At 41.2% G+C, this 27168-nt stretch overlaps 1 protein-coding gene across 2 annotated transcripts; it reads right to left on the minus strand.

The window, feature by feature from the left end:
• Nucleotides 1–27168, minus strand: nf2a (NF2, moesin-ezrin-radixin like (MERLIN) tumor suppressor a). 2 transcript variants are annotated; one of them, XM_030737790.1, is made up of 16 exons: nucleotides 26494–27168; nucleotides 25328–25453; nucleotides 25083–25205; nucleotides 22335–22418; nucleotides 14909–14977; nucleotides 14420–14502; nucleotides 12949–13024; nucleotides 12360–12494; nucleotides 11962–12036; nucleotides 11744–11857; nucleotides 10709–10831; nucleotides 10223–10440; nucleotides 8632–8737; nucleotides 7046–7164; nucleotides 3372–3531; nucleotides 1–412 (listed from the first exon to the last, which is right to left on the minus strand). In XM_030737790.1, exons 1-16 carry the CDS (start codon nucleotides 26605–26607, stop codon nucleotides 362–364), a joined length of 1776 nt encoding a protein of 591 aa, XP_030593650.1. In that variant the 5' UTR covers nucleotides 26608–27168; the 3' UTR covers nucleotides 1–361. The 2 variants fall into 2 exon arrangements, with proteins under 2 accessions (XP_030593650.1, XP_030593651.1); XM_030737791.1 differs by having other exon boundaries at nucleotides 27064–27132.

A 27168-nucleotide genomic window follows, 5' to 3' on the forward strand; every position in this document is an offset into this window, starting at 1 on the left:
TCAACCTTTATTCTTTGACATTAATAAATCCCACACACAAGTTCACTTCAAAACTTCCCGGAGACTGTGCTGTCTGAAACACACTCTCACTGTAAACACACACTCATTGTAAGAATGAATCTAAGGTTTAGTGCAGGGGCATTAGGCATGCGTTCTTATTTGTGCACATACAAGGCACCCACATTTGGTTCAGATTAAGGCAGCGAGCATTTTTTTGTTTTTTGTTTTTTTGTCCGTAGTGTTTTTTAGGAGGAAGAGAAGTGTGAGGTCTCGCAGTGTGATCTCTCTTTTCACCTGACCGGGAATGCAGACAGAAGAGGCTCTTGGCAGCCGTTCATCCCCATCTCTGCAGCTCTGCGGTTTAAAGTTCCTCAAAGAAGGCCACCCTGGACTTAGTGCTCTGCAGTGTTAGCTGTGTAAGGGACAATAATGAAGCTGTGGTGAGGTTTATGTCAGGGGTAAAAAAAAAAAAAGCAAAGGAGGAGGAGTATTCTGGCAAGCAAGCAAAATAAGTAAAAAGACAGAAATCCTCATTGGAGACTATGATCATGAAAGTCATCACCTGCCCTTTCCCTTAGCCTTTCTGCCTGATCTAATCCTGCTGAGTATTCCCAGTACACACACTGTGAGCAACTAGTCTGTACAAGACCCTGAATTTCAACTGAGAGATGCTAAAAAGCAGCACACAGATGGTCAGCAAGCTTGCAGAAACTGACACAATTAAATATGTGTGATCTGACTAAAAATAGGTTAGCAGGAAGCTGTAATTCTGAATGTACACGCATACATGTTCATGCATAATCATTTCTCTGATGAAGTGCTTTTAATTACACACTAGAATAGCAAAACGCAGAATCTGACCTCTTTCCCTAAACTAATCAAAAGACTAAATGATCATAAGGAGAGAATAATTGGAGAGTCTTTGGTGTGTTTATTGGAAATAGACCCCCAAGGTTATTCTGTTTGTAATGAATCTGTGATGGTGTAAAAGCATGCAATGCAATCTTACATCAATTATAATTTCCATGAAGTGCAAGAAAATCCACCTCTATTAGGGCTTACAACTTGATCATGGTGCAACGCAACTTTGTAGGTTTTCCAAGCTCTTTGCTGCAGACAGTCAAACAGATGAGGAGAGTAGTGGAAGATCAATACCAGTCAGAGAAAGAACTGTTAATTGTCTTTCTCTCCGGGTTTAAATGAGCTGCTGATGTTTTAATTCAGGTCACTGGCTGTGCTTTAACCCTTCAGGCGCAGCTAGCCGTTGACTTATCTAATACTGCGTAAGAGAGCACCGAGGCAAATTGGCTGGGCAAACTTGTTCCTCTCTTTAACATCTGTAGGGTAAAGGGAATTAAAGCAGCTGCCAAAGTAAATATTACACGGGGGATGAAGGAGGACAGTTCGGGAAATCCAGGTTTATTTTCCGGGGAATGTGCTGACTGAGGGACTTAAGCAAATCCAAAGAGATAATGTGTGGAAAGGGGATGGATTTGCAGTGTAATGTTTACTGATCACCTTCTATTGTCCCTGCTGACAGAAAGCCTGAACTATATTTTGTGAGTGTGGAAGTCTGACTGTGTGTCTAACTGGAGTCTTTTGCTGTACACTGGCCCGAGTCTCCACTTCACTTAATGTTCCGGACATTAGTGCTCTGAATGACACAGCAGCGAGCTATTTCCAGAAAAGAAATGCTTTTGTGTGATGTTTAGTATAATAGCTAACCTCCTTTGCGTGCCACTTCAGGTCTGAATGGACTGCCATATATAGCATAAAAAAGCATCGCCTCTCCTAAACTTCACACAGAATCACTACAGCTCTTGTATTGAGACTTGCTTATTGAGAATGAGCTCTCCTGAAAGGCCCGGTGCAAACAAAGCAGAACCTGTGGCCTGGTAGAAGTGCAAAGGCACTGGGCCGTGCTCAGGGAATCATTAATCATCCAAACAGAGAGTGAGTCCGGGTGGAGAAAACTTTGCCTGGGGTTGCAGTCGGTCCTGATGCTCTGGGCTCGGTGATCTGTGCTTCGTTCCACATTCCCTCTTCTCTTCTTTTCCCACCGTCTCCTCCTCACCCCAACCGCCCCCTGGTCACTAACTTCACAGTACATTCTTGGAACTTATCCGTGACTCAGCCTCCCACAAACTCCTCTCCCTTTGAACATTTTTAGTGCCCCCTACCCGCCTTCCCTAAACTTCTCACCTCTTTTAGCAAAGCTGACTTAGCTTTCTCACTCTTGATTTCTTTCCCTTCTCCCTGCAATGCCACGAGGCCTGGCCCCCCGTCCCTCACTAACAAGATAAATGCCAACGCCTCTGGTTCAATTAAAGCAACACTTTTAACTCTGCTCCTTTTCCTCTTGCATGCCAGAGGTGCCCCCATCAATCCAAATGACTAATCACCAAGCAAAAATCAATTAGTGCTCCCCAACAAGCGTATTTTACACTCAGAGACAAAACGGAGGAGGGTGGGCTTTTTTGTTACACAATGTGCTGTGAACAACCCAAATTTCTATTTGATACTTTTATTTAAATTAGTGCGATACTGGAGTGGCAAGATAAATGAGAACACGTCTAATCTGCCAGTTCATCAGAGGACAGTGGGAAAATAATCTTTCTATAACAATGCCACTGACTTTGACCAATCAATTATGAAATATCCCCCAGGCTAAGAGCCTGACACGTCTTCTCTTTATTCATATCGACGCTAAACCAGGCAGTGGGTGAGATGAAATGGCAAATACTAATGACTAAAGATAAATGCAAATACATATATTTTCACAAAGACTGTAAACAAAAGATGGACGGGACTACTATCATGTCGCTCATCGGTTAGCCAAGTTCCAGCGTGGTGTGTTCCTCGTCTTTGGAACCTTATGTGCCAGAACAACACACTGCAGCACACTGCATGTTCATACGGCTACATGTCAATCACAGGGCGACCCCTCCCAAAGCACACCCTACTTTAACCTCCTTTTTGACTCAATTGAGCACAAAATGAACATCATTTATACTCAATAAGACTTGAAACTGGTGACTGAGACCATAAATTCATTAGCACATGTAATTGCACACAGCTGTCCTCTGTTTGCCATTTTTCAACCCAGTTGCTATGTCCATCTTTTATATACAGTAGGAGATGCCATCAAAGAAGAAATTTGAGACTACACAAAGACTATTGCTACAAACTGATTCTATGTCAGTCAGCACCCTGCATATGTATAATATGATGGTTAGGCATGCACATCAAAGACCTATTGGCACATATATGTGGGCACACAAGGCAGGGATTTGGGGAAACAGCATATCTTGGAGGACCATGCATGTTTCTGTGCCTGGCACCGCCGCCCCCACAGCCGAGGTGGAAGTTACCTTTTTGAAGTTGCTTTGCTTGCTGGTCCCCTGCTCTGTGTTCTGGTTGTGAATGATGTCTAGAGGAGTCTCCCTCTCTTTCAGCTTCAGACTTTCGATCTCCGTCTTCAGCTCGTTCAGCTGTTCCTGCAGGTGCTTGCTCTTCTCCATGTACTCGACCCTAAACATGGACAAATTGCCAGTTGAGCAGCAGCTACTACTTGCATACCCATTATGAATAAACGCAGTGACAATAAGGTCAAAGATAATAATAACAAATTTAAGACATATACATAATACATAAACAATTACCTCTAGAATCGCATCATATGACTCAGATTTTATACCAAATAGGCCACGTGATAAATTATAATTTTGGCTTTAAAAGTTGTATAACAGAATTATGTCACACTGTACAAAAAGACACAAAGAACGCACTTTTTAATCAGTCAGTTTAAATAAAGACAGAATGTCCTTTCCTGCCAACAGTCTGAGGAAAGTAGCTAAAGCCTGTCTCAGTGACATCTCGCCGTAATTAGCATCTCCATGACATCACTGTGTCAGCTGGCCCTCTGTCCTCACATATAAAGCTGTTTTCATTACATATTTTTCAGTTTCTGGTACCAGACAACAGAATATGTGTATGAAATCCTTATTTTATAACTGTGATGTAATCTAACAAAATTACACACATAAGCTAGTTTTGATTTCAGCTATATTCTCAATTATAATGATAATATATTCAGGGATCTATTATGTTTGCATGTGCAGCTCATTCAGCTGCCATGTGGTGAACTGAATGTGTTGCTTCTACAAATGTGTAACTCTCCTCTTCGGACTTGTCGTGCGGTGCATTAAAAAATGCTAACGGTGCTTTGGAAAAAAATCCACTAAATGAACCTTATGCAGTCCGGAAGATGTGTATTCCTGCATCTGCATGAATTCCTGGGTGTTCGTGCTGCTTGTCTTTTCTTTCCGTTGCTTCCTCTTTCCCACACTGTCAAACTCAATTCTGTCGTCATCGCTCGTTTTTATCACAACTTCTTGCCAGCCTTCTGTGACCCAATCAGCCTCCGTTCCATGTGCTTTAAATCTCACTGCTCTTCTGCCTCTCAGACTCTCATCTGTGTGACCCACCTCCTCCCCCATGTCCAGTTCCACCTGCTTCATCTCTGCCACCATGAACATCTAGACTCCGGGGGGTCCTGTCCTACTTCCTACCATTGTTGCACTCTCCTCTGCTGTGTAGTTTCATTCAAGTCTAATCATCTGTTCTCCAATAAATCACGTTCACTCCTTTCAAATGATCTCTTCTTATCGAAATAAAGTTGGCAACAATGTGGAGAATTTGTAATCAAGTGGAGCTGGGTTTGCTTGTAAATGCAGAGGGAAAAAAATGTAATAGATTATTTTTATCACTTCCCACGTGAAAACACACTTTAGTAATGTTAAGCTGTGCTGAAAGAACTGTGCATGTTGCCAGCTACTAGGATATTTTTTGGGAATTGCCAAAACATCCAGAACTGCTGAAAACATACATCAGGCACTACAACCCATCTTAAACACACACACACACACACACACACACACACACACACACACACACCACTAGATTTCAAAGGGACAGATTTACTAACAGTCTGTGCCTTTTGGTGTAAAAAAGCTGCTGTCGGTTTTCTCTGAAATGTTTTTACTGGCATCAGGTTTATGACGGGGGTATTTTTGTGGCTGTGTCTACATATGTGTCTACAGGAGTTTAACACTGAAAAAAAAGCATCTTAATTTGCACCTGTGATTGCGATGATTACCAGTAGAAGCATTCCTTTGTTTGGAATGAGACGGGGAGACGTTATCAGAGAAAGTGCATAACTGGCATGGGTGGATAGCTCAAAGCTGTGAGCGTCCCCCCCTGTATGTTTAGCCCCTGTATTGGTGGCCCACAGTAACACTGCTATTTTGATGAAACAGAGCAGAACTGAACTGAGCACGGAGCGTCGGAAGGATGGAGGAGGAGAATCCTGATACAAGGAAGTTACTTTCCTCAGTGTTGTAGGCTTTCAGTCACACTTCTGCACAGTGAAAAAGTCTGCATGGGGTTTTCTGAGCAATGCGCGCACACAGTGACTTTCATGTAATTTCTTTTTTTTTTTTACTTCTATCAGCACAATTTAATACCATATTGAAATTTCTATCACCAAGCAGTTATTAATGGGGCCGTGTTAGTGTGTTGGAGGATATTACTCCGTGTGTGTAGTCTCACTCACTGCAGAAAAAACAGGAGCAGCGCACACATTTCTGCATAAGGCACATTAACAGTATCTTCATTAACAAACAGATGGCTCAGGATCTGACTGTAAATAATGTTTTGTGTTCTACACATGGTTCAGGTGAAGGTCAGTTCTTCTCTGGATAAATCAGCTGCCTCTCACTGACCTGAACTGCCGAGCTATTCCAGAGAGAAACACCCAAGTAAAACCTGGATGCACACTGTAATATTTTATTTAGTACACGATTCTCACCCTCTTGCTCCCTCATCAGATCTGCTCATTTTTGACCCACTAATTTGCGCTGCTCTTGGCAGGATGCTGGTCATTATTGAAACGAACCGGTGCCGTTGTTTATAAATTATCACGCGGTTAGTGGATCACCAGCAGAACTTTCCACTCCCAGTGGCAACATTTCTGCACTCGCAACATTGCTCTAATTTAGTAAAGATGAAGCTTGGGCTGAAGCCAAAGGTACTGACAAATATTTAATGCCTACATTACTGTTAGCTGGGAAAAGCCTCTGATCAAAAGATGAACAATGCATCTTGGACCAAACACAAATAACTAGACAGACGTCACAACTATGATCTAAATAAAGGAAATGATCACTTTTAAACTAAAAGATGGACTTGAAAAGGGAAATAGGCGGAATGCATTAAACCTCTAACAGGTGAACTGAAGGAACATTCTTGTTTTTTTTAATGAGTTCTAATTTTGCTCCAAATATTTCAGTGCAACATCTATGCAAGTATGGGTTTTTTAATTTAATTTTTATGTATCATTTTCTCCTCTCGTGATGTTTATCTGTGTCCTTTTTTCACATTTGCTACCAGAAATACCAAAATGACAAACAAAAAAATAGAAATCAATCATTTTTTACAGTCTGTGTCTCAGTTCTGCTGCATTCTTCAGGTTTGTGAACAACTACCAGCTAGGTGCTGCCCTGCAGTCCCACTCCTTATTGCATTTATTTTAAAAACCTAATTATATGACAACTAAGACCAAGGTAATTTACCCAACTGTACAGCCAGGGTCACGCCTGTCAAAATGTACCTTTTCCTGTCTGCAAACAGTGACCCACAAGAGCTACTGAAATAAAATTGCCAAATGCGAGCAGCGGAACAGCTGCTGCTAATGTTGAGGGTCAAATATTCACCTGAGTCCTGAATTAAAATGTGCATATTTAAAATGATTGTGTTCCTGCACCAATTTAAACCTTTTTCAAGCACATTCTAAGGTTATTCAGAAGTACCACAGAATATGAATTTTTTTTTTTCCCAACTGATTAACTCCTTCCACTAAAAATGAATTCGCAAAGAATTACAAATAAGTCGAACCATAAAACCAGAAAGTGAAAAAGTGCAGTTTAAACTTGTGAAAAGTTAAAAAATAATAAGTAGGACCAGCACAGGAGGACTGGCTACTCACTTCTCCTTCTCGATCTCCATGGACAGGCGTTTCATGTCAGTATCTTTAAAGTCAAAACTGAGGTTCTCCCTACTGAAGCTCACATCTTGAGGCATGCTGTCAGGTGGCAGTCCTGGGGACTGTGATGGGAAAAAAAGCCAATGAGGTGGAGGTATATAAAACGACACATTGAAGAAGCTCTGGAAAAAAGGACTGAGGAATACAAAGGAATGGTAGAAAGAGAAACAACAGAGAGTGAGAGAATAAAAGGAGAAGATTACAATATGTGGTTATTTCAGAATGTATGAAAAGGATGTGTGAAAATAGGACACAATGTAACAGAGAAATGATTCAGAGTGAAGAAGGCCCCATGCGCACATGAAAATATGCTTTTAGATCTTGACCAAATTTCTGAAATGCATTCGTCACATGCCACCTCAGGAGTCGGCTGGATAATAAGTGAACTTAATACACATTATAAATACAAATTTTGTGCGAATCCACACTACAATCAAGTTTATGTGGATCCAATCAACATAAGCTTGGACTGGCAGAAGATACAGGGCAGGAATGCTCATGGATAACATTGTGTTGGTGGAATTGTGTATTTCAATGTGCGGACTTGTTGCTCAAAAAAATGACGAGTTTATATCCTCAGGGGCAGCACGTCTTTTGTGTAGGATCCTCATTCATAAGCAGATAAAAGTGTCGTCATATATTATATCAATCACCAGTATCTCAGTATGTATTTGTGCGTGAGTGAGAGTGTGTGTGAGTGCATGTGTGCAGGCTGATGAACGTGGAGCGTGTGGGTTTTTAGCATGTTGAAAGTCCTTGTGTAGGCTGCCTTATGTGCTGCCTGGTCTTATGCAAGTAGCTCCTGTTCTGTGTGGCGCTGCAGGAAAACAGCAGCATGTGTGAACAGGTGTGTTACTGGGAGACAAGAGAAATCTGGTAACCCTATATGCTCATGGCATATTCAAGCCCAGAAACACCTGATTCTGTGGATGGGGGGGGCAACATTATTCTGTGAACCTGCACTGCATGTCCAATTTTCTGTTTTATATTATATTTTTATATACACATGTATTTTTTAATGGTTTTCTGCAGAACATATTTTCTGTCTGTGTGAGCTGTTATTTGCCTATTTTCTATGACACTGATTTGCCTTTTTTGGATATGAAACATAAAGTAATCCAAGAACTATGGAGGAAACATCATTTTCAGAAATGTCACTTACATGAAAAGTATATTACATTACAGTGAATGGTGTATTAGTCATTTTTCAAGCACGCGTGCCATTTAACTTTCGATAATGTGAGCGTATGTTGCTCTTTTAATATATTTTCTGATCCTATGTACACAGCAAAGAGGAAAATGGTATAACTGAGGAGGTAATATTAGAAGATATATGGTAATTTTACTCAAATATTGGCTTATTGATGTATTTCTGAAAACTGATAACAAATAGTTTTGACCTCCCTGTTTGATCGTGAACATTCCTATCTGACCACATCAGCTACATTGTATATTGGATGACTTATCTTATCTACCTGTGTTTTAAGAATATGTGAGCATCGAGCATGTATGTGCCCCGTGTCCATTACCATATAGACAGCCTTGCTGGTAATCTCCAGCAGCTTGTGTTTTGCCCTCCGCTCAGAATTCCTGGCTTCCTGCAGGTCCTGTTTCAGCTGCTCAGCCTCCTTGGCCCTGAGGTATAAGCAGACAGAGAGACTGATACTTAATACTTTCATTCACCTCCCAGTCCTTCCAAGGAAACAGAATTATCTAAACCAAATCCAAAAATTATCTTACATAATTGGTACGCTGGTTCGCTGGTGAACCAGGAGTGTCACTTTGTTATTACGCAGGTGATCGATGTGTGACCCCAGAAGACAATCATTTCTGACTGCATTATGTCACCATCGAGTGTGTGCACAAAGATATAAAGATGTTATATGAGAGTAATTACATTTCTTTTGATTGTGTTCCTGAACATTCAGCGGCTCCTCGTTGATGTGGGGGAGCCGCGTGCCTCGAGGGTTTGAGTGGACAGAGTCATTTACATGTTGAGCACCACAGGTTTAAATTTTCTCTGTTACAGGAAAGTGCTCATCCAGAAATTTCAGTTACCGACAAGTGGTTAATGGTATCCATTTGAAATGATTGCCTAATAATCTGTGAAGTGGAGGCTGTAAAATGATATTCTTAGTATGTGTACTATTTTTTTATAGAAATTAATTGCTTGGCATCTATTAAGCTTTGCAAAATCACTCACTCAAGTCCCAATCGTTTTATATCCAGCTGACTGCTACAGGAATAAAAAAGTGAACCTGATTGATTTTATCTACTTCAGCAAGTGTTAAAAAAAAAAAAAAGGTCAAAATTTCTTTGCAAGAAACAGATAAACACAGATCCAAAAATACACTTTTAGTATTGTGGAACTTAAAACTCCTACAGTATTGTAAAAGAGACTCTTTGACAGGGTCTCCCACCATCAGTTGTTATTGCTGCCATCAATTAACTAACACGAATGAAATGCTGCGCCTCAGACCGAAGGAGAGAGCTGCCGAACAAAAGCTTTCGCCCCCTTTTTTCCGCTGTGTGCAGCACGGTGGCTGCAGACTCCTGTGAGAACAAAGCCTTTGAAATTAAAAGATGAACAAGTTCTAAGTTCTTATTCTTTCATGTTCTCGAGGCAAATTGATGGACCTCTGTGCTGTCGGGCCACGCAGGCCCTCGTTTTGATTCCAGTTACAAATATAATGACTTCTGGCTGTGAATGCAAACTTGTACGACCATCATGTTGGCAGCATCTGTCCACAGGCACAACAACACCTGACAAAGTACTCAAAACTGCCTTTGTGGTTGTTTCTGTGACAGTAGCTGTCTCAAGAACACACGCAACCTATGCACGCACACGTACACATGCACACACAAACATACAAACCTGCAAAGTGAAAAAGCAAATACAAGCCCTGCTGTTGTAGCTTGTGATAACGGAAAAACAGCTCCTGGAAAGTTAGTGAGATTTGGGAATAAGTTATTTAAAGATCTGAAAACGATGCATGTTGTGTGTTTGTGAAATGCTGCTTGTTGAGACAAAGCCACAAAGCTCAACAGATACACTGTACAGTCTCTACAGCGTGACACACTCCACATCCACCCAGTCCTCTTTCTTCTTCTTCTCCCCACCTCCTTTCTGACTCCTCAGCCATCTTGAGGGCTAGCATCTCTGCCTCCAGCATCTTCTGTTCCATGAGCCGCCGCTCCTCCTGGCCACGGATGGCAGTCACTTTGATACGCTGCATCTCCGTCTCAGCTTCGGCAGCTTTCTGGGCCAGCAGCTTGGCCTCCTCCTCTGCGATCTGGGCTTTTTCAGCCAGCAGGTCCGCCGTCTGCTCTGAACGCAGCTGGAGAGAAGAAGGAAGGACAAACACATGTAGAAGATAAAGAGCAAGTAAAGTGAAAGATAGAGAGAAGACGGGGAAATTGTACAAGAAAAAGACAAGTGGGAAAGAGAAGTGTAGCGAACACTCAGAGGAAATGACATGAAGATGCTGATGTTGATAGAAACTCAATTATTTTGTTTTGAAATCTGGTGTGTATGTATGTATGTATGTATTGTGTATGTACAACACAATAGTGAATTCTAGATTGAACCAACCAACTGAATCTTACCAGCGCCTCGTTGGCCATGTGAGCCTCATCCTGCAGCTGAATTAGTCTCCTCTCCATTTCATCCCGGGCTCTCTCAGCCTCCTCCCGCAGCTGCTTTTCCCTTTGCAGGCGTTGTCTTTCTACCTGAACGATACAGTGTGGTAAAAACATAAGATTACAAGGTTGAGAAAATGGAAACACGTAAGAAGACGGAAGAAAACATACAAAACTAAAGATGATAAAGTGCAATTAAGATCCAAGAGAGGAAAAACGATACGCAGGTGCACCTAATTAACACATCAATTCAAGACAGGAGAGAGAAGTGTGTGTGTGTGTGTGTGTGTGGGGGGGGGGGGGGGGGGGGGGGGGGGGGGGGGGGGTCTGTTTTGCTGTAAATATTAGAAACAAGATCCAAGCAATTAAAGTAACCACATTAAAATATATGTTTTGTTAAAGTATGAAACACCATCAAATTGGCTGGATCTGGATTTTGTGCCACTAAATGGATCCATGTGAATGGTGTCGGTCAGACACCAGACTGACAATCATTCATATCAAATGTAATGAGATACAATAATTAGGTCTGTGTGGACTCATCCGGGAATGTGACATGTACAAGACGTTCCTGTGAGGTTAACAATATTTCATATTTGTATTTCTACCTTCATGAAACAAATTCTTGATGAGCCCCAATAAATGGGGGGGGTTGCATCAGGACCAAACCAAAACTTTTTTCCCTCACAGGAATATTGTGGGGAAAAAAAACAAACTCCCGTAAAGTCAACAGCAATAATCACAAGTCGAGGAAACTCAAAAATCTCATGAATTGTGCTGCCTTGATATTTTGAGTTTCCTTTACCATGTATGCACCCCCTTCATTCTATAATGGTTTATCACTAGTAGCACCAGACTGGAGAAGCAGTGTTAGCAAATGTTATGTGGATGTTTGTTTAACTCCTAATACTTTCTTAAAAGCCAGAGATGGAAATAATTCATTAATAATTAGCATCTTCAGGAATGCGCTCTCCCTTTCCTGTGCTTCTCTATGACCGGTACCTGTTTCCTCGCCCTCTCTTCTCTGGCCTGAGCCTTCATCTGTTGAACTTCAAGCGAGTCCACCCGCCGCCGGCGCATAAACAGGTCATGGTTCCCTATACACAGCTGGAGGATCTGCACAAGGAAATTCACAACAATAAACAAAGTCAATAATGGTGTTCGGACCACTCGAGTGTTCTGAAGAAAAGCGGTGCTTATTAATCTTATTAATCACTCACCAGCTTATTGACTCTCAGCCGAGAAGAGTTGAACTTGAAAACATTGGCTTTCTTGTCCAGAGGTTTGATTGTAAACTAAACATCGGAGAAACAAGAATCGCACATGTTTTATCAAAACACAAGAAGACACATCTGTCCGGTAAGTCTGGGCCATTTCTCTGGAATCCATAACACACAACAGGGAAAACAGTTATTCCTATAGCTGATGTTTTTGATTGCAAAGTGTTATAAATTATAAATTTAGATCATTTAAACTTAACATAAAACCAATAAAACCTGACAATGAATGATCACAATCACTAAACTATGATACTAAATTATCTCCTATACATGACTTCAATTACTTCCCTTTTGTCCTATAAATCCATATCACGAGATTCAGCTACAGATTCTCCCACCTCTTTGTCGCTGTAGGAAATGTTCCGGATCTCATTCCAAGGAAAGGAGCACTTAGGTGTCAGCTTGTTGTCTGGCTCGTATATGTGCAGCCCCAGGGCATCTACTCCCAGAAGAAGATCTGTTCCCTTTTTATTCTGACACACATCAACAGAATAAACAGAGCTTTTTTTTATATTACCCAGCTGTTCAGGGACACTTGGTTTGTATCTGCATTAAATGGAGGTGGCTTTGTGATGGCGCTGCTTGCCAGAACTATTTGCTAGACTCGTGCTGGAGAATGTCAGCTGAGTTGGACTTTTTGGTGGTGCTTTCAAATGTCTCGGCTTTTAGAGGACACACTGATCAAGGCCAGAGCCGCCGTTTATTAAGAGCTCTTTATAGGTTTGTTTTTGTGATGACTCATCTGGAAAACACTTTATTTAACCTAAAGCATATCAATCCAAGTAAGAGAATAAACAGTTAAACGGTTACTGTAAGTCAGACTGCTTTTCCCACCACTTCATTTAACAACATGATGAAACTGACACACCTCCTAATCCCTTACATCACCTGACTTTGTGACGATGCAGCGAGGCAGCGGTGACTCACCCTGATTAAAAAGTAATTGACGCCATACATGTCCAGGTCCTGAGCTATTTTTAAATACTCCATCTCAGCTTCATCCCTAGTTCAAAGACAGAAAGAGAGAGAAAATGATTGAGGGGGATCCAGTGGAACGAAGGAGAGCAAGACAGAGGGTGGGAGGAGAGGAGAGGAGGTGCAGCAGCAGAGAGAAACAGGAGATCAGACCTTGTTTCTTCTGCTTTTGTGTGTAGCATCTGTCATGTTTGTGTGATCTATAAAAACTCTGCCACATAGCTCTTGCGAGGATGAAAACATAAGCACAGTGCTGACACAAAACACAACTATAATTCCCTAACAGGCTTAAGAGGTCATGCTTGATGGCAAACAAGACTTATTCCGATGCCTCCAAGACTCTGAATACTGCAGGGGCGAAAACAAATGCACCGAACTCTGCTCCTCTCCCTCCTCTCTTTGCACAGGACTGTTAGCAGTAACTTTGATGGCTGAGCAAAAATTAGGACATGATTGGCCCTAAACGTAATAACTGGCTGTTTGATATAGGTGGTTGGGAAATTGATGATTTAAGCTTCATCAAAGTTTTAACAGGCGAGTGAGCATTACGCCGAGTTAACACATTTTAACCAGGCTGGACACCGAGGATCAGAAAAAATCATATGGTAAAGGTTTATGCTGTGGTTAAACATTAGAGATTTCCATTAAAGAACATGTAGAGGCACATCATTTGTGAGTCAGTTGCTTTGATGTGTTTATGTGCTAGTGCTAATGCTAATGCTATCACCACAGACAAACAGAGACACGCCAAAGCAATCAAAACCTTTGTGGGAGTTCCTGCTACAGCGAGGGTCTGCAGGACCACATCATGCTGCGCGAGGACCACCAGCTTCCCTCCCACTGACAGGGTTGAGAGGGTTATTGATCAGTACCAGTGACTCAGTTATTACTTTTCCAAGTGCTGAGGTTTATGGCTTTTAGAATTCACTGTCCAGCATCAAACTCACCGCCCACAGAGTTGTAAGACACTCCACATCCCTCACACTTGCTCCCTAATCATTTTCAACTTAGCTCAGTTTAGCGGTGGAGCAAAGTGCAACGGCACAAAAATAGATTTTCAATCTCCTGTCATTTTAGCTTCACCTCAGCAATTAGGGCCATGTTATATCCACAGTGCAGTATTTTCTCCAAAAAAGCAACATTCATTTTGCTTCTTTTGAATGTAGAGGGAATTTAATTACACTTAAGTTATCTAAACTGGTAAGCTGATGCAATAAATGTAATGCTTTTTTTTTTTTTTTTTAATTCCATTCAGAGACCACTGCTGTGAAATCCTTTTTGCATTTCGAGTCCAGTTTTGCATAAAAGATTTCTTGCAGAGACAACTTTTCAGGCACATCCTGTGTGAACTCAAAACTTAAATTGTGCTGATGACTGTGGAAGCTCGCAGCAGTCCAGTTCAGTTCGGTGCAGCAGTTTTTACCTCGTCCTACCCCTGTGCTCTGCGTAACATGCGGCGATCCTCTCCTCCCACATTTCTGGAGTCATCTGGTACAAGTTAATCACCTGAAACGGAGAGGATCTCATTTAAATGTTCAGACATTAGAGCAGCAGATAAGAGTGCATACTAAAAAGCATATAATGCAATAATATGGCAAATATATCCAAATCCTCAATCATGAGTAAACTAGAAAAAATTGTGTTGGGATCACACAGAAGCACTGAGTTCATTCATCCCCAAACTGGCCTCATTTTGAGCTCAGCTGCTCACCTGTAAAGCTTTAAATTGCTGTAATTGTTGAAATGCTATCAAGTTAACAAAATATGCTCATGGAAACATACATCGCTACATTAAGCGTCTCCGGGGCCACATATTAACACTGCCTCACAAAGTGAAAACAATATCAGCCACGCTTTTGAGGACGGTTACAATACCAAACTGTGCCGCAGCCGGTAAACGGCCATCGCTCACCCTCTTTGGCAGCAGTTCCTCCTCGGCCAAGAAGCCAGGCTTGTGAACAGCAGGGTCATAATCTCCGTACTGTAAAATAGAGCAAAAGTGCCCAAATGATTAAAATCACTATCCAATAACAGCCCACACGATGTCTCTCCTGGGAGCTGTTCATAAGTTAAAGTAGCTCTAAGAAAATGGTTTCCTGGACGATGAATGGAGGCTGGTGTGCCATCAGGTCATTCATGTGCACTGCACATATTTCAGCCCAGTTGTTCGGAGATGGTATAAATTATGTTATTAGAAATATCTCTGGGAGAACCGAGATCACTTATCAGCATAAATCTGGGGTACAAATTACATCATGCATGTTTAAATAGAAATATAGATGGATTAGGCATCTCCAACTGAGGAGCAGGAGGAATTTGCTCTGGATACAGTAAAACAGATAGAAGGATATGAATTATACATGTGGAGTTTTTTTACTAGGGTAATATGAACACTGACTTACTGCACAGCCTGTATTTTATTCATATATTTTATATTTTTGGAATTAGACCAAGCGACAAATAGTTTTTTTTTATCGCGTGACGACCCACAAAAGTATTATTATTATGAAACTCTAACCATGTGTATGAGCCGCCCTTCTACAATTTCCTAAATCGGTAATCCATTCATGCTAATTCGCGGGTGAACTGCATCGTTTGTGGTAAACTGTTTTGGAAAATAGTGTTCAAGGGCATCCCAGAGTGCTCAAACTCAAGAGGACAAACATCAGAGTCACCAACTGAACCTCGGCGAACAACACAAAGTTCTCCGAAATAGAAAAAAAATAGTACCTCACTGCTCTGCATTATTCAAAAACTAAATGTGTCCTGTTTCTTCTAATTTTCCACAGTTATACTTTCATCTTTGTAAACTTAAGAAGGAGGGTTCTGTGTTATTTTACCTCCGCCGCTGTCTCGGGGTTTAGCACTTGAAGACTGACTGCAGCAACTCCAACTCTTTGAAACCCTGTTCAACCAAATACACAGTGACAACCGCACACCCGGCCCAGGTTGATCATAATTGTTTGCTGCATGCCTTTGCATACTCTGATGCTGATGAAGGCAAAGTGTAAAAACATTTCCATAACACACGTAAAGGCTGTAAATGAATCAGTGTTCCACTCCCCTGTTTTCTTCTCTGGAGGTTTTCTGTTTCTGGAGCTGAGTGCTGTCTAATTCAACTAGAAGGTGTTTTTACAGAAACAATTGTGTCTGATTTCAACCATTATGACTACTGAACTTTTTGGTTATACCCTGGTGACGTACAAGACTCACACATACACAACAAAGAAACCCTGAGAAATTAACTAAAACTTGTTTTTATTGTGGTTAAAGCCTTTAAGCTTTTAATATGGGGATTTTGTTATATTATTATTGTGCACAACAGTGTGAAAACAGTGTTTAACAGACCTGAAGGTAATAAGCATGCAAAGCCTGAACGCCACTGCAGTGGCTAACAGACTGGTGCAGCCAATGGCCATTTAATTAGATCCTTTTATTTCAGTTTCCCATCCTCGCCTCTTCTGCTCCCTCGGTTCAGCACCTGCTTGTATGTAATTGCTTCATAATTGATGATATATAGACTTATTAAGGTATTGCGGCACCACTGGGCCTCAGCTCAGCGACAGACACGGTGGTATTTTGCCAGTGACAATGCGCTCCGATTCTTTCTAATTACTTACCTTCCAATTATTTCAAAACAACCCCAAACCCCCTGTGGCGATCGACTGTCCAAGATAGTTTTGTGTCAATATTCTTAATTGACGGCACCAGCAGCTCAACAGTCACCACTGACTAATTAATGGACATTATATTCAAATAAAACAGAGGAAGGAAATTTCTCACACCACCCCATGTAAAGAAAACCAATATAAAGTGCAAAAAATGAGAAATACAGATTTTCTCAAACCAACACATCAAAACCTCAGTGGCCAATGAAACAAATTATTCTCAGCAGGATGGCTCTTAGGAAGACAAATCTGTGCTAAAAGGCAATTTTGGCGTGCTGGCACAAAGACACGGGGAAAAACTTAAACATTATATTTACTTAAATTAGTATGCCATCAAATTCTAACAGTAAGTATGTCAGCATGTAGCTCAAATTACAGATTTACCTAAATCCAGCCGGTCATTATGATCATATCTCTTCACCCAACAATTATCTTGGCAACAAAATAACGTTAGACTTCTACACAATATTTCATGGCATCAACACACTTATGACAGAGAGCTTCAAACTGCTCTTACATCAGTGAGTAATTTTACATAATTGGTTGTTTTCCTCCTGTTTACTCTCAGTGTGTAAAGCCCCCTCCCCCCCACATACATGCAGCATAGCAGAGAAGAGGAGCGTTACTCAAATTAAAGACAGCTTGTTGCATTACTACAAAAAAAAATAAAAAAATCTTCACAAATAATGTTTATCTGTCTAAAACAACAAGTGTTTAATTCCATTCTGTCTGGCAACACATGCTGTACATCTTCAGTGTAACCCATGTGCACTACATGTGAAATAACATCAGTAATAACAATGACCAATAAATAAAAAGTCATTTCTAAGCTTTTCCAATTATTCCCTGTTACAGTGAACAACTACAAACAGGGACTACGCTGGTGTGTTTCCCCGGCTTGCTGTTTCTATCCTTTTGTTTCCGTTTCCCTGCCTCAGAGTCACAAATGTTAACGCCAGCCAACCTAACTGTGGTAGGATGAACCATTATGACACTTTGGGCAGGTGAATGCTTTAAGACTCTCAAGACAAAGCTAATGAACAGTGAATAACCAGACTGACACTGAAAAGAGCAGCTCTGTTTAGCTCTTCACACATGTGTGAGTCATTGTGTCTGTGCCATACAAATAAAAACAGACAAACTACAAAGTAAGTAGACTCTGTCTCAGGATTTTCTATTCAGTTTTCAAAGATGTATATTAGTACAAGTCTTGTGAAAGCCACCTGTAGAACAGAGCTCTTCCCACCTGTGTCATTCATGTCTGTTAGCTTGTCCTATCTGTCCCCACTCAGCACGATGTGGATTATAAACGCCTGAGCGATCCCGCCTCACTCCCTACACACCCTCTGTGCCATAATGACTGCCTGTGCATTTTTCCAGGGTGGCTTCTTGTTGAAATTCCATGTCAACACCTCCTTCTAGCACTGCACCCACTTAGAATACAAAAGAGGACACACTGACACTTCTGCAGACCTACAAAGGCAGAAAAAGTGAACGTATCCTATGGACAATTCTGGACAGGCAAACATTACATCATCTTTGACACAGTATGTAAAGATTCTTTGGACACAACCACATAGAAAATGAAATTTTCCAGTAAATTTTCAATAAAATGGGAATACTTTTAATATTCGTCTGTAAAAATTGAATACATAAGATAGGATTGTTCCCCTCAGCAGGAATTATTTCTCGTACGTGCTTTTAAACAATTGTCTGTTTCTGACAAAGGTTTTGGACGTATAGTCTCACGTTATCTTTGAGCATGCTTTGATGATATGATGCAAAATTCACAGCACAATCAGTGACTGGAAGCTGCCCAGTTCCCGAGGCAGCGAATCAACCCCAAACCATTTTCATCATAACAGGCTTTTTTCCTGGCTTGCCTCCCATGCAGGTCAAATTTGTGCAATCTCTTTCTGACTGCACACACATGCACTTTCTAACCAGTCAGCAGCTGTGAGAGTCAACGTGCAGATACTGTGATGACATTTTGTGGATGTTGGGAGACATTAAACGCTCCCCTCCTGGGCTGAATACACTGGGGCGACCAATCCCAGACAAATCTGTGCCATTTTCAGATGACTTTCCTTACTGCTGAAATATTTAGATCTTTTTAAATCCTTTACCAAACTCACAGGGATCCACAGCCATGGAGTTCATTAGATACTGGCATGATAACACATAACACACCACAAAGAGTTCCACCTGGCATTTCTTCAGGAGTTTCTCGACACTGGCATCCAGTCTGGAAGCCCTGAGTGTAATTTTAATGAATCTGAAAGTGTGATAAATGTAGGTGTGCTTACTTTTTCAATCAATGTATCTATTTTCTTTTCTCTAATGAAGTGACCACAAAATATCCAGCACTATTTTCATCAGTGATCAATCTGATGGTAACATTCATCGCAGGCTTCCCGATGGTCAATAAAATGCCCACTGCAATTTTCTGAAGGCCAAGATGACGTCTTCAAATGTCAAAGACTTCAGATTTTTCCCACAGTCGTTAGTTTCACTTCGATGTGGAATATGTAGAATGCAGTGGGCATTTTTGTCAGGAGCTGCCTGCTCTGCTCGGTGCCCTGTTCTCCTTTTTTTCGCTCTCTCCCTCTCCTCAGTGGTGTGTGAAGCTGGAGTCCTGCCATGGTATTTCCGGAGGCGGGGTTCCTGGGAACTGAGCGCACACCTGGAGATGATGATCGCACCTGTGGGTCATTACCGCTTGTTTGCTGTGGCTTCTTAAGCAGAAGCGGGCCGTTCAGTCAGCGCCGGATTGTCAGATTAGTCACGTTAGCATATCGGCTCCTGTATTACTGCCTGCACTGTTGAACGCGATAGCACTCACCTGCTCTTTCTCTGCCTGCACAGATAGTCCACCGCCTACCTGAGTGTGTGTGCTGTTTCCCCCTGAGAGAGGCGAGAGAGAGGAGCAGCCTCGGAGAATCCTTCTTAGAAACCTGAACCCCGACTGGATCTGGAAATTCCCTGTTCTGTCCCCAAAATCATTGGACAGTAAACTTGTGAACTTTTCATCAGAATCCTGCGTTTTGAGTCCCACCTGCTCACTGAACATTATGACAGCTTTATTGACCATGTTGAATGTTTCTGTCAGATTAATCACTGATGAAAACAGTCCTGGTTAAGGGCCTGGAATATTTACCACCCTTTGGACTCACCATATGTATATTACCTTGTGTCATGTGTCCACGCACGGGTAAAACAGAGTCTCTGTCCACACACAAACATCTCCACCATCTATTTCCTGCTCTAGTTGTACATTCTTTACAACTCATGCAAGGTAATGGTAGCTTTTATGGCTTCCTACTGCGCCCACTGTGAATTATGCAGCACTTTCTTCTGACACTTAAAACTGATTACACAGTTGAATTCTGTGTGACCTGAACAGAGCTGTGATCCACATTATAAAGAAATTCTCTTTTAAACATTAAAGCGGTCTTGAATAAGCCTTTACTCTCTTCCTATTGCTGTCTTCAGAGTGACATAATCATGATTAAAGACGAGCCAGAGCACCAAAGTAGATCCCACTGTGTGATAGACTCTACTTCCCTGTCTGCACAGTGGCTCTGCACAAAAACAGCCCGTGATGAGAAAAGGAGAAGGGAAACATCTGCCAAAAACCTCTCAGCAGCTGCACTGCTAAACAAGTACCTGTCTCCCCTTTACAATGCCAATTTACTCAAACTGACACTAATCAAAGTGGACTGCTGATTAAATCAAAACAGATTGTGGACCAATATTTTTTGGTCTTGTTGCTACCGGAGAGCACGGAGCTCGTGCTGATTTGCTGACTTTCCTTGAGCCGCGCGCCCTCTTTTAACCCGGCCCTGTTAAATTGGCATGGAAAGGCGAGTCTCTGAGGGCTCTCGGCCAAATCTGTGAGGTAGAGCTTCAGTCTCACTAGACCCTGTCAGCTCGTCAAAAGCTGCACCTCAGGAGATTTCAGAGAGATGGGATCCTTCAACCAAAACAACTTAAGATCGCTTGACGTTTATCAAGTGCGCTCTTCTCTGTGGAATGATTTCCATAGAGCGCGGGTAACTTGTAACCAATAAAAGACGTGCAAAAATGAGCACATTTCATGTAGCATAATGCAATTTATAGTGCTAATAAAATATACCTAATGCAATGCTAACAACTGGAGAAAATAAACAGTGAAACAATATTTTAAACTTTGGCAAAAGTTACTCTGAAAAGGTCCGTTTGAGCTGGACTGGACAATCAGTCAGTGCAAACAGTCACACTTCCTTTAGTTTTAGGAAGCTGCAATGATCTGCACTGATTCATTCACATTTCTCTGGTTTTACTGTGATTAAACCAACATGCACACAAGCATGAATGACTGTTGGCCCAACACCAATGGCTCCACTACAGGCTTCTTCGATAATAGTTGGTCAAACTCTTATTGGGCTGTGTATTACAAACACAACTAACGGCATGAATGAGTAATCCACGACTTGTTGTAACAATAAAACAAGATTATTTTTAAACTGCACTGTCATCTTTCTAAGGGCTCATAAATAAGTACTCATAAATGTCGGGGAAATCCGATATATCGGATTTTTAAATCACCAAATATCGGTATGGCTCTTAAAAAGCCTTTATCAGTCAATTTGCTAAAACAGTGTAGTACAACACACAGATGTTGCATCAATCACCATTTCAATCTCATGCTTCATCATTCTCCTGCCGCTGAAGAGGACTTTAATAGATCCAACCTCCTTCATTTCACATCCTCTTCTGGTTTACTGGGATTTTGACAGAAGCAGTCTGGAAGAATTACAGGTGATTTATGAATTCTCTGTCAGGAAACCACTTGTTCCCAACTCCATGATTTTCCAACAGGGTATTGTATCCTTCAAGACTATGACCCTCCTACAAAGTTCCATGTTCTTGTTCCAGCACTCCTTACTTATTGACAAAAAAGCAACATTCAATCCTGAAGCCACCAAACTGAACACCGAGCTCTTACTGTGCACTTCTGCCATGTCTGCTCATTAGCGTCTCACTTTATAATCAAATTGGACTGTGCCATTTTATTCCTGCTGCCTGTACATCAGCTGGGTGGCTCCTCAAACAGGTAGAAGCTGCTCTAGCACAGATCTCAGTTCTGTACTTTAGAACAGCTACATAAAAAGCTGAACTTCCATATAGCCGGGTTCCTGGTTTGTACATTTCATCCAAGGTCACGCAGCACCTCACGAAAAAGGCCAAGTGCTAATATACTAGCTCTCAGATCTAAAGAAAGATGATCTCTCAAATAAATTTCCTTCCTCTTCGTGGCATTTCACCTCTTAGTTTTGGCCAAAACAGCCCAACAACACTGGAATTATCAAGTGAAAGTGTGGAACAGTGAAAGTGGTCCTTATCAAGAATCGAAGTGCAGCAATCTGGCTCAGATGATTTATAGCTTCTCTAGGGGAAGCCAGATATAAAAAGATTATAGAAGTCAGACCCATGGATGATAACAGTAAACAGGCCGTGTACTAAATTCAGGTACAAAACAGAAAAAATCCATGATTTTAAAGTTTTTAGTCGTCTGCAGCCACAGATTTTAAAGTAGGGATGAAAAACATCAGACAGACAAGATTAATAAACGGATCTTGTTTGAAAATCAGAAAGAATAAGATCTGGAGTCCCAAAATGAGCACTTACCTCGGCATGGACGGCATACGAGGCCAACAGAACCGACGCCTCAGGAGGACAGTGAATCTCTTCCTCGAGGATCTTCTTCTTCACCTGAGGAGTTCCCAAATATAATCAGCTTCATGTTTTTCCCACGAACGCCACAGAAAGCTCTTGAGATCTTGGCACATACATAAGAGCACCAGACCCTGGATATGTCAGGGTTTTTAATGAGACACTTTCCATTTTTCCCTTCATAAAGAGTTCCTAATCACTGATACTAAACCTGGAATATGGATTCTAACTTTATGGATTTGAAGCTTTAATAAAAGAAGGTGAGCGCTTGTAAGACATTTTCTGTTTAGAGCAAATTTCTCCATTTGGTAAGGTCTCGCTGACCCAGCAGCCCAAAGCCTCAGAGAACAGTCTCTATTCATCTGTGCCTGAGAGGCATCTCTCTTATCTAATTTTGGGAACAGAGACAGGGACCGTGCTTAAATAACACTTGGAATGTGTAGAATGAGTGAGTATAAATATACCCTGTTAGAAATAGCTTTCACAATTGTGTAGCGGTACATCGTGTCAACACACGCAAACATCTCTGCTCTCCTTGATCTTAAAGCAATAAATATTTCTGCATAAGGCATCTGAGTCTCCTGCTCTTCCTGCATGATTTAACCTGATTTTACAAGACTTCCACAACAACACTTAGCTATTCCATGTGACTCATCTGTTTTATTTAAACTATGACAAAATGTCGATTTTATGTGTCATTTCTTTGCCTTTAGGATGCTGACATGCTCAGTGTTTCAAAGTGGATTAAGTGCTTGTTCAAAGACAGTGAAAAAACAAGGATGTGACTGTAAATCCTTCAAACCAGGTAACTTTCAGCTACACGTTAGAGAGGTCTGGGGACAGGACAAACTGTTCCAAATAAATATTGTAAGACTTAAATATCATAGTCACATAGGGACCTATTAGACACAGAGCCAGGAAGTGCATAAACCAGCAGCATTTCTCATTATCATTAAGCTGCTCCAAGAATATCACCTTTCTAGTCAGAAGAACATAATGACAAGTCCTAGAAAAGCACCAAATGGTAATTAAAGGAAAACCGCCCATTTTTATAATCCGTGTTATTTCGGCATCTCTGGGATTGCTAGTTCTGCCTCTGAATTCACTCCTGTCATTAAGAGCTGTAAATTCGGGGCTTAGGTTTATACTTTATAGCTTACGGAAAGACTGGTGCATGTTTACAAGTGTTGACTTAACTGTCATGGATCACTATAATAACATGAATTCTTAAAATGGGCATCCATCCCCGATAACGAGGTCCCTCCAGATGAAAGTCCTGCTTCTCACCAGGTGTCACTTCCTGAACACCATCACACGTCAAACTGACTAAATTTCAAACTTGCATAACCGCACACAGAGCACAAAGCCTGATGGTGCAAACATGCTTCAGCTGTAGTTATATAAGACAATTTTAATGCTTTAACCTTATCAATTTGCAAAGCCAGTCGCGCTGTCTTCTCTTGTTTTTGAACAAAGGTGTGGAGCCAGAGGTGACAGCCCCTAATCACGGCATGCACTAAGAGGCTGAAGCTGCAAACTGGTTTACAAATGAGACTGTGCTGGTGCAAAGATTACAGGCTGAGGTGACAAAGATGTGCATGTGTCTGTTTGCGTGAGTGCTCCAAAGTGTGTGATGAGTGTCTGCATGTGTTTGTGTGTGTGTGTACGGGTCGGTGACCTTTCTGATAAGAACTAATCCACCTGTCGTGCCCGTGACACTAAACGGAGAACACTTCTTGACATTATGGGAATTAATGGGAGCAAAGTAATAGGAAGACAAGTGATGCAATGCATTACACATTTATATTTGTCTCCCCTTGTAGCTGTGCACTGCTGACTTATTTGTTTTCTTCCCTTTGGAGTAAATAAAATACTCCAACTACCTTTATATGGATTAAGGACACAGAAAGACATTTTATATGCTTTAAGTAGATAAGTGCGCTACCCAAATGCTGGAATGCACTGCAGTTTAAAGTCACATTAAACTAACACATTTAGCCAGATTTGATGGGAGTGTTATGGGGACAAACACTAAATAGAGAATATGTTATTAATTGGGTCAATAACTGAGCCCTTAAAGTCTAATTGGTAATTGATAAATGTGACCGGTGGCAGCGGACGACGAGAGCACAGTTACAAATCCCATCCTGTGTGAGGGGGAAGGGTGTTCAGGATCCACAGGAAATCCCCGAAGAGTATTAAGGGGATAGAAAGGGCAGCAGTAATATGTTGTGCATTAATTCCAAGTGGCCGCACACAATCAGGCCGAGACAACAGAGAAAGTGTATCACAGAGTGCGCCGCTCAAGAACTTAGCGAAAACGCCTATAGATTCAGAGCTGCTGTTGGCACTGGATTAGAAAAATGAGGAAGCCACAGATAAAGCGCATTAGCCAAATTTTAAAGGCTTTAGGTGTTTGGTCAGAAAGTTGCAGTCCTCCTCTAAGAATGTCTCAAACAAAGCACACATCCTCGTGGAAAATGGGGAGCAACATTTTCTTCCCAACTAGCTGAAATAATGTGGCAGCTATAACTTAAAAAGCAGCTGAGATGACATAATGTCAAGGAAAATTTAAAAAAAAGCAAATCCCAAATATTTCAGTTTGCACTACGTACTTCCTGAATGAGCTGATTGACACTGAAAATAAGAGAACAAAACTCTGAATGTAAACAATGATGCATTATATGAATAATGTGTAGTTACTTGTAGAAAGAAGAGGTGCTGTGTGATATCTTGCACTAGCTCCTCCTCAGCATTTTCAGGGTAAAACTTGGCCAGGAACTGAAAGGTGATGGGTTCTTCTTTCGGCACCTCCTGATCCAGAACCTGCAACATCAGAACAAACAAACAAGGAAATAATTTTTTATTGTCATGACTCAAATGCTTATATTAACAGTATTTACAGAGAACATTGTTATTATTTTTACCAGTTTAAGTACAGCAGTCACCTTTTTGTCCATCTTGAGCCAAGCGACTGTGTCCTTGATGTTATACTGGAGCCCAAAGAACCACGTCTCTCTCAGTCCAAGAGTTCGGCACACCAAGTCAAAAAGGTCTTTTCCTTTCCACTTGACCTGTAACACATAAAAAAAAAAGCAAAATTATTCTTAGGATTACATTTTTCATAAGATCTTGCATTTTCCTGATCTAGTCATACTAAGATTTCCATTACAACCATTAGTTTCAAGCAGGGAATCATACATGTTTTCCTCACCCCGCTGAGAACTAAGGGGGTGGCATATCAGGCTCACATATCCAATTTAGACTGCTTTCATCTCAAGCCTTTGAGTTAACTCAGGGTGCAAGCTACTGTCAAGGGCTTTCAAGCTCGGCATGAAAAAAACGTGTTAAGAACTGTAAAAAAAAAAATATATATATAGGATAAAAACCTGTCCATGCACAAAGAAAGGCAACCTCGATCATGCAGCATTTTTATGCAAGCCTGAAGGAACACTTTGTCAGTATGACCAATACTTATTATGGGCTCTTTCCTAAACCCATAATTGATACAATCCTCATGGTAGAAAAAGAAGAAAACAGAAACCTGCACATGATGCTGCTGTCTGTAATTACTGTCTGTAAACTTTGGTGGAGTCCCTCCTTTTTAAAAACAGGCATGGTGTCTGCAAGTCATTTTGATGCCTTTTAATTCTGACATAATCACCAAGTAATTTGATAAACCAAAAACACCGCAAAAAGGCCAAAATTACAAAACATGTATTTTCAAAAACAACATAAATCACTTTTGGATTCTCCAAACTGGATACACCGAGTTTTGCCACTTCTTTGAAACTTACATTTCCCCGATCGCATTGCTGCAGGAGATCAATTCTTACAGATCATTGTCTTCTGCAGAACTTCACCATAATATCAGCTGCTCAGTTCATGAGTCACAGTTGATTGCTGCCATCTAGTGTTGAAAAGTGAAACTCATTTATCTGGACACCTGTACCCGTTCAGTTGTTGGACCCATTAAACTGTTGTCAAGCGTTCATGGTAGCATTAACGTACACGCCATACGGTAACCACTCTTTAAGACTTGTACTTTGTGTTGTGGTCATGATCACTAATGTAATTCTTAGCTTCAGCCCAGTGGATTTATGATTGGTCTCACCTCGCAGCTGAACTCCAGGTCGGACTCCATTGTGCCGATCCTAACGTTGAAGGTCCTTGCTTGCTTTCTCATCAGCGAGTTGAATCCCATTTTTGCTGCTAAGGCACTTGCCATGGCGAATAGTTCATAAACAATCCAAAGTCGCTCCTGCAGTTTCTCACAAACTGAGCGCACAGTCAAGGCATTTTTCTTTAACTTTTTTCACGCTCTGGTAAAGATGAGTCATTTGGCATAGTAGTCTAAAGATAAGCACAGCTGTGCATGTGACTGTCCAGCCTTACTATTTCTCGTTCAGCTATCGATGAATGCTCAAAGGCGAGTTACATCTGTTTTTAAGCCTTTCACTGGCATGTTTTTGATCGATGATTGTCCCGCAGTTACGTATTTATGTATTTTTTCACTTTAATTCCCAAAATAAAGTCATCAAAACACTCATCCCAAGCAGATAAATACAGCGCACTGTCCTGGGCTACTAGTTAGCTAAATAACGTTAACATTATATATAATGTAAACCCTTAACTGGCGCCAACTTTACACATATCCGATAACGTTCACGTTTGAGCATCTCACCCAAAACATTCCGTCGGAAGACTTCAAAACACTCCAAGTTATTACACATGAACTACACTCAAAACGGAAGCGAAACCCAGCTAACCGCTGCTAACCACTTGTTAG

Source organism: Archocentrus centrarchus, chromosome 9 (genome assembly GCF_007364275.1).
Source record: "Archocentrus centrarchus isolate MPI-CPG fArcCen1 chromosome 9, fArcCen1, whole genome shotgun sequence".
Lineage (NCBI taxonomy): Eukaryota > Metazoa > Chordata > Actinopteri > Cichliformes > Cichlidae > Archocentrus > Archocentrus centrarchus.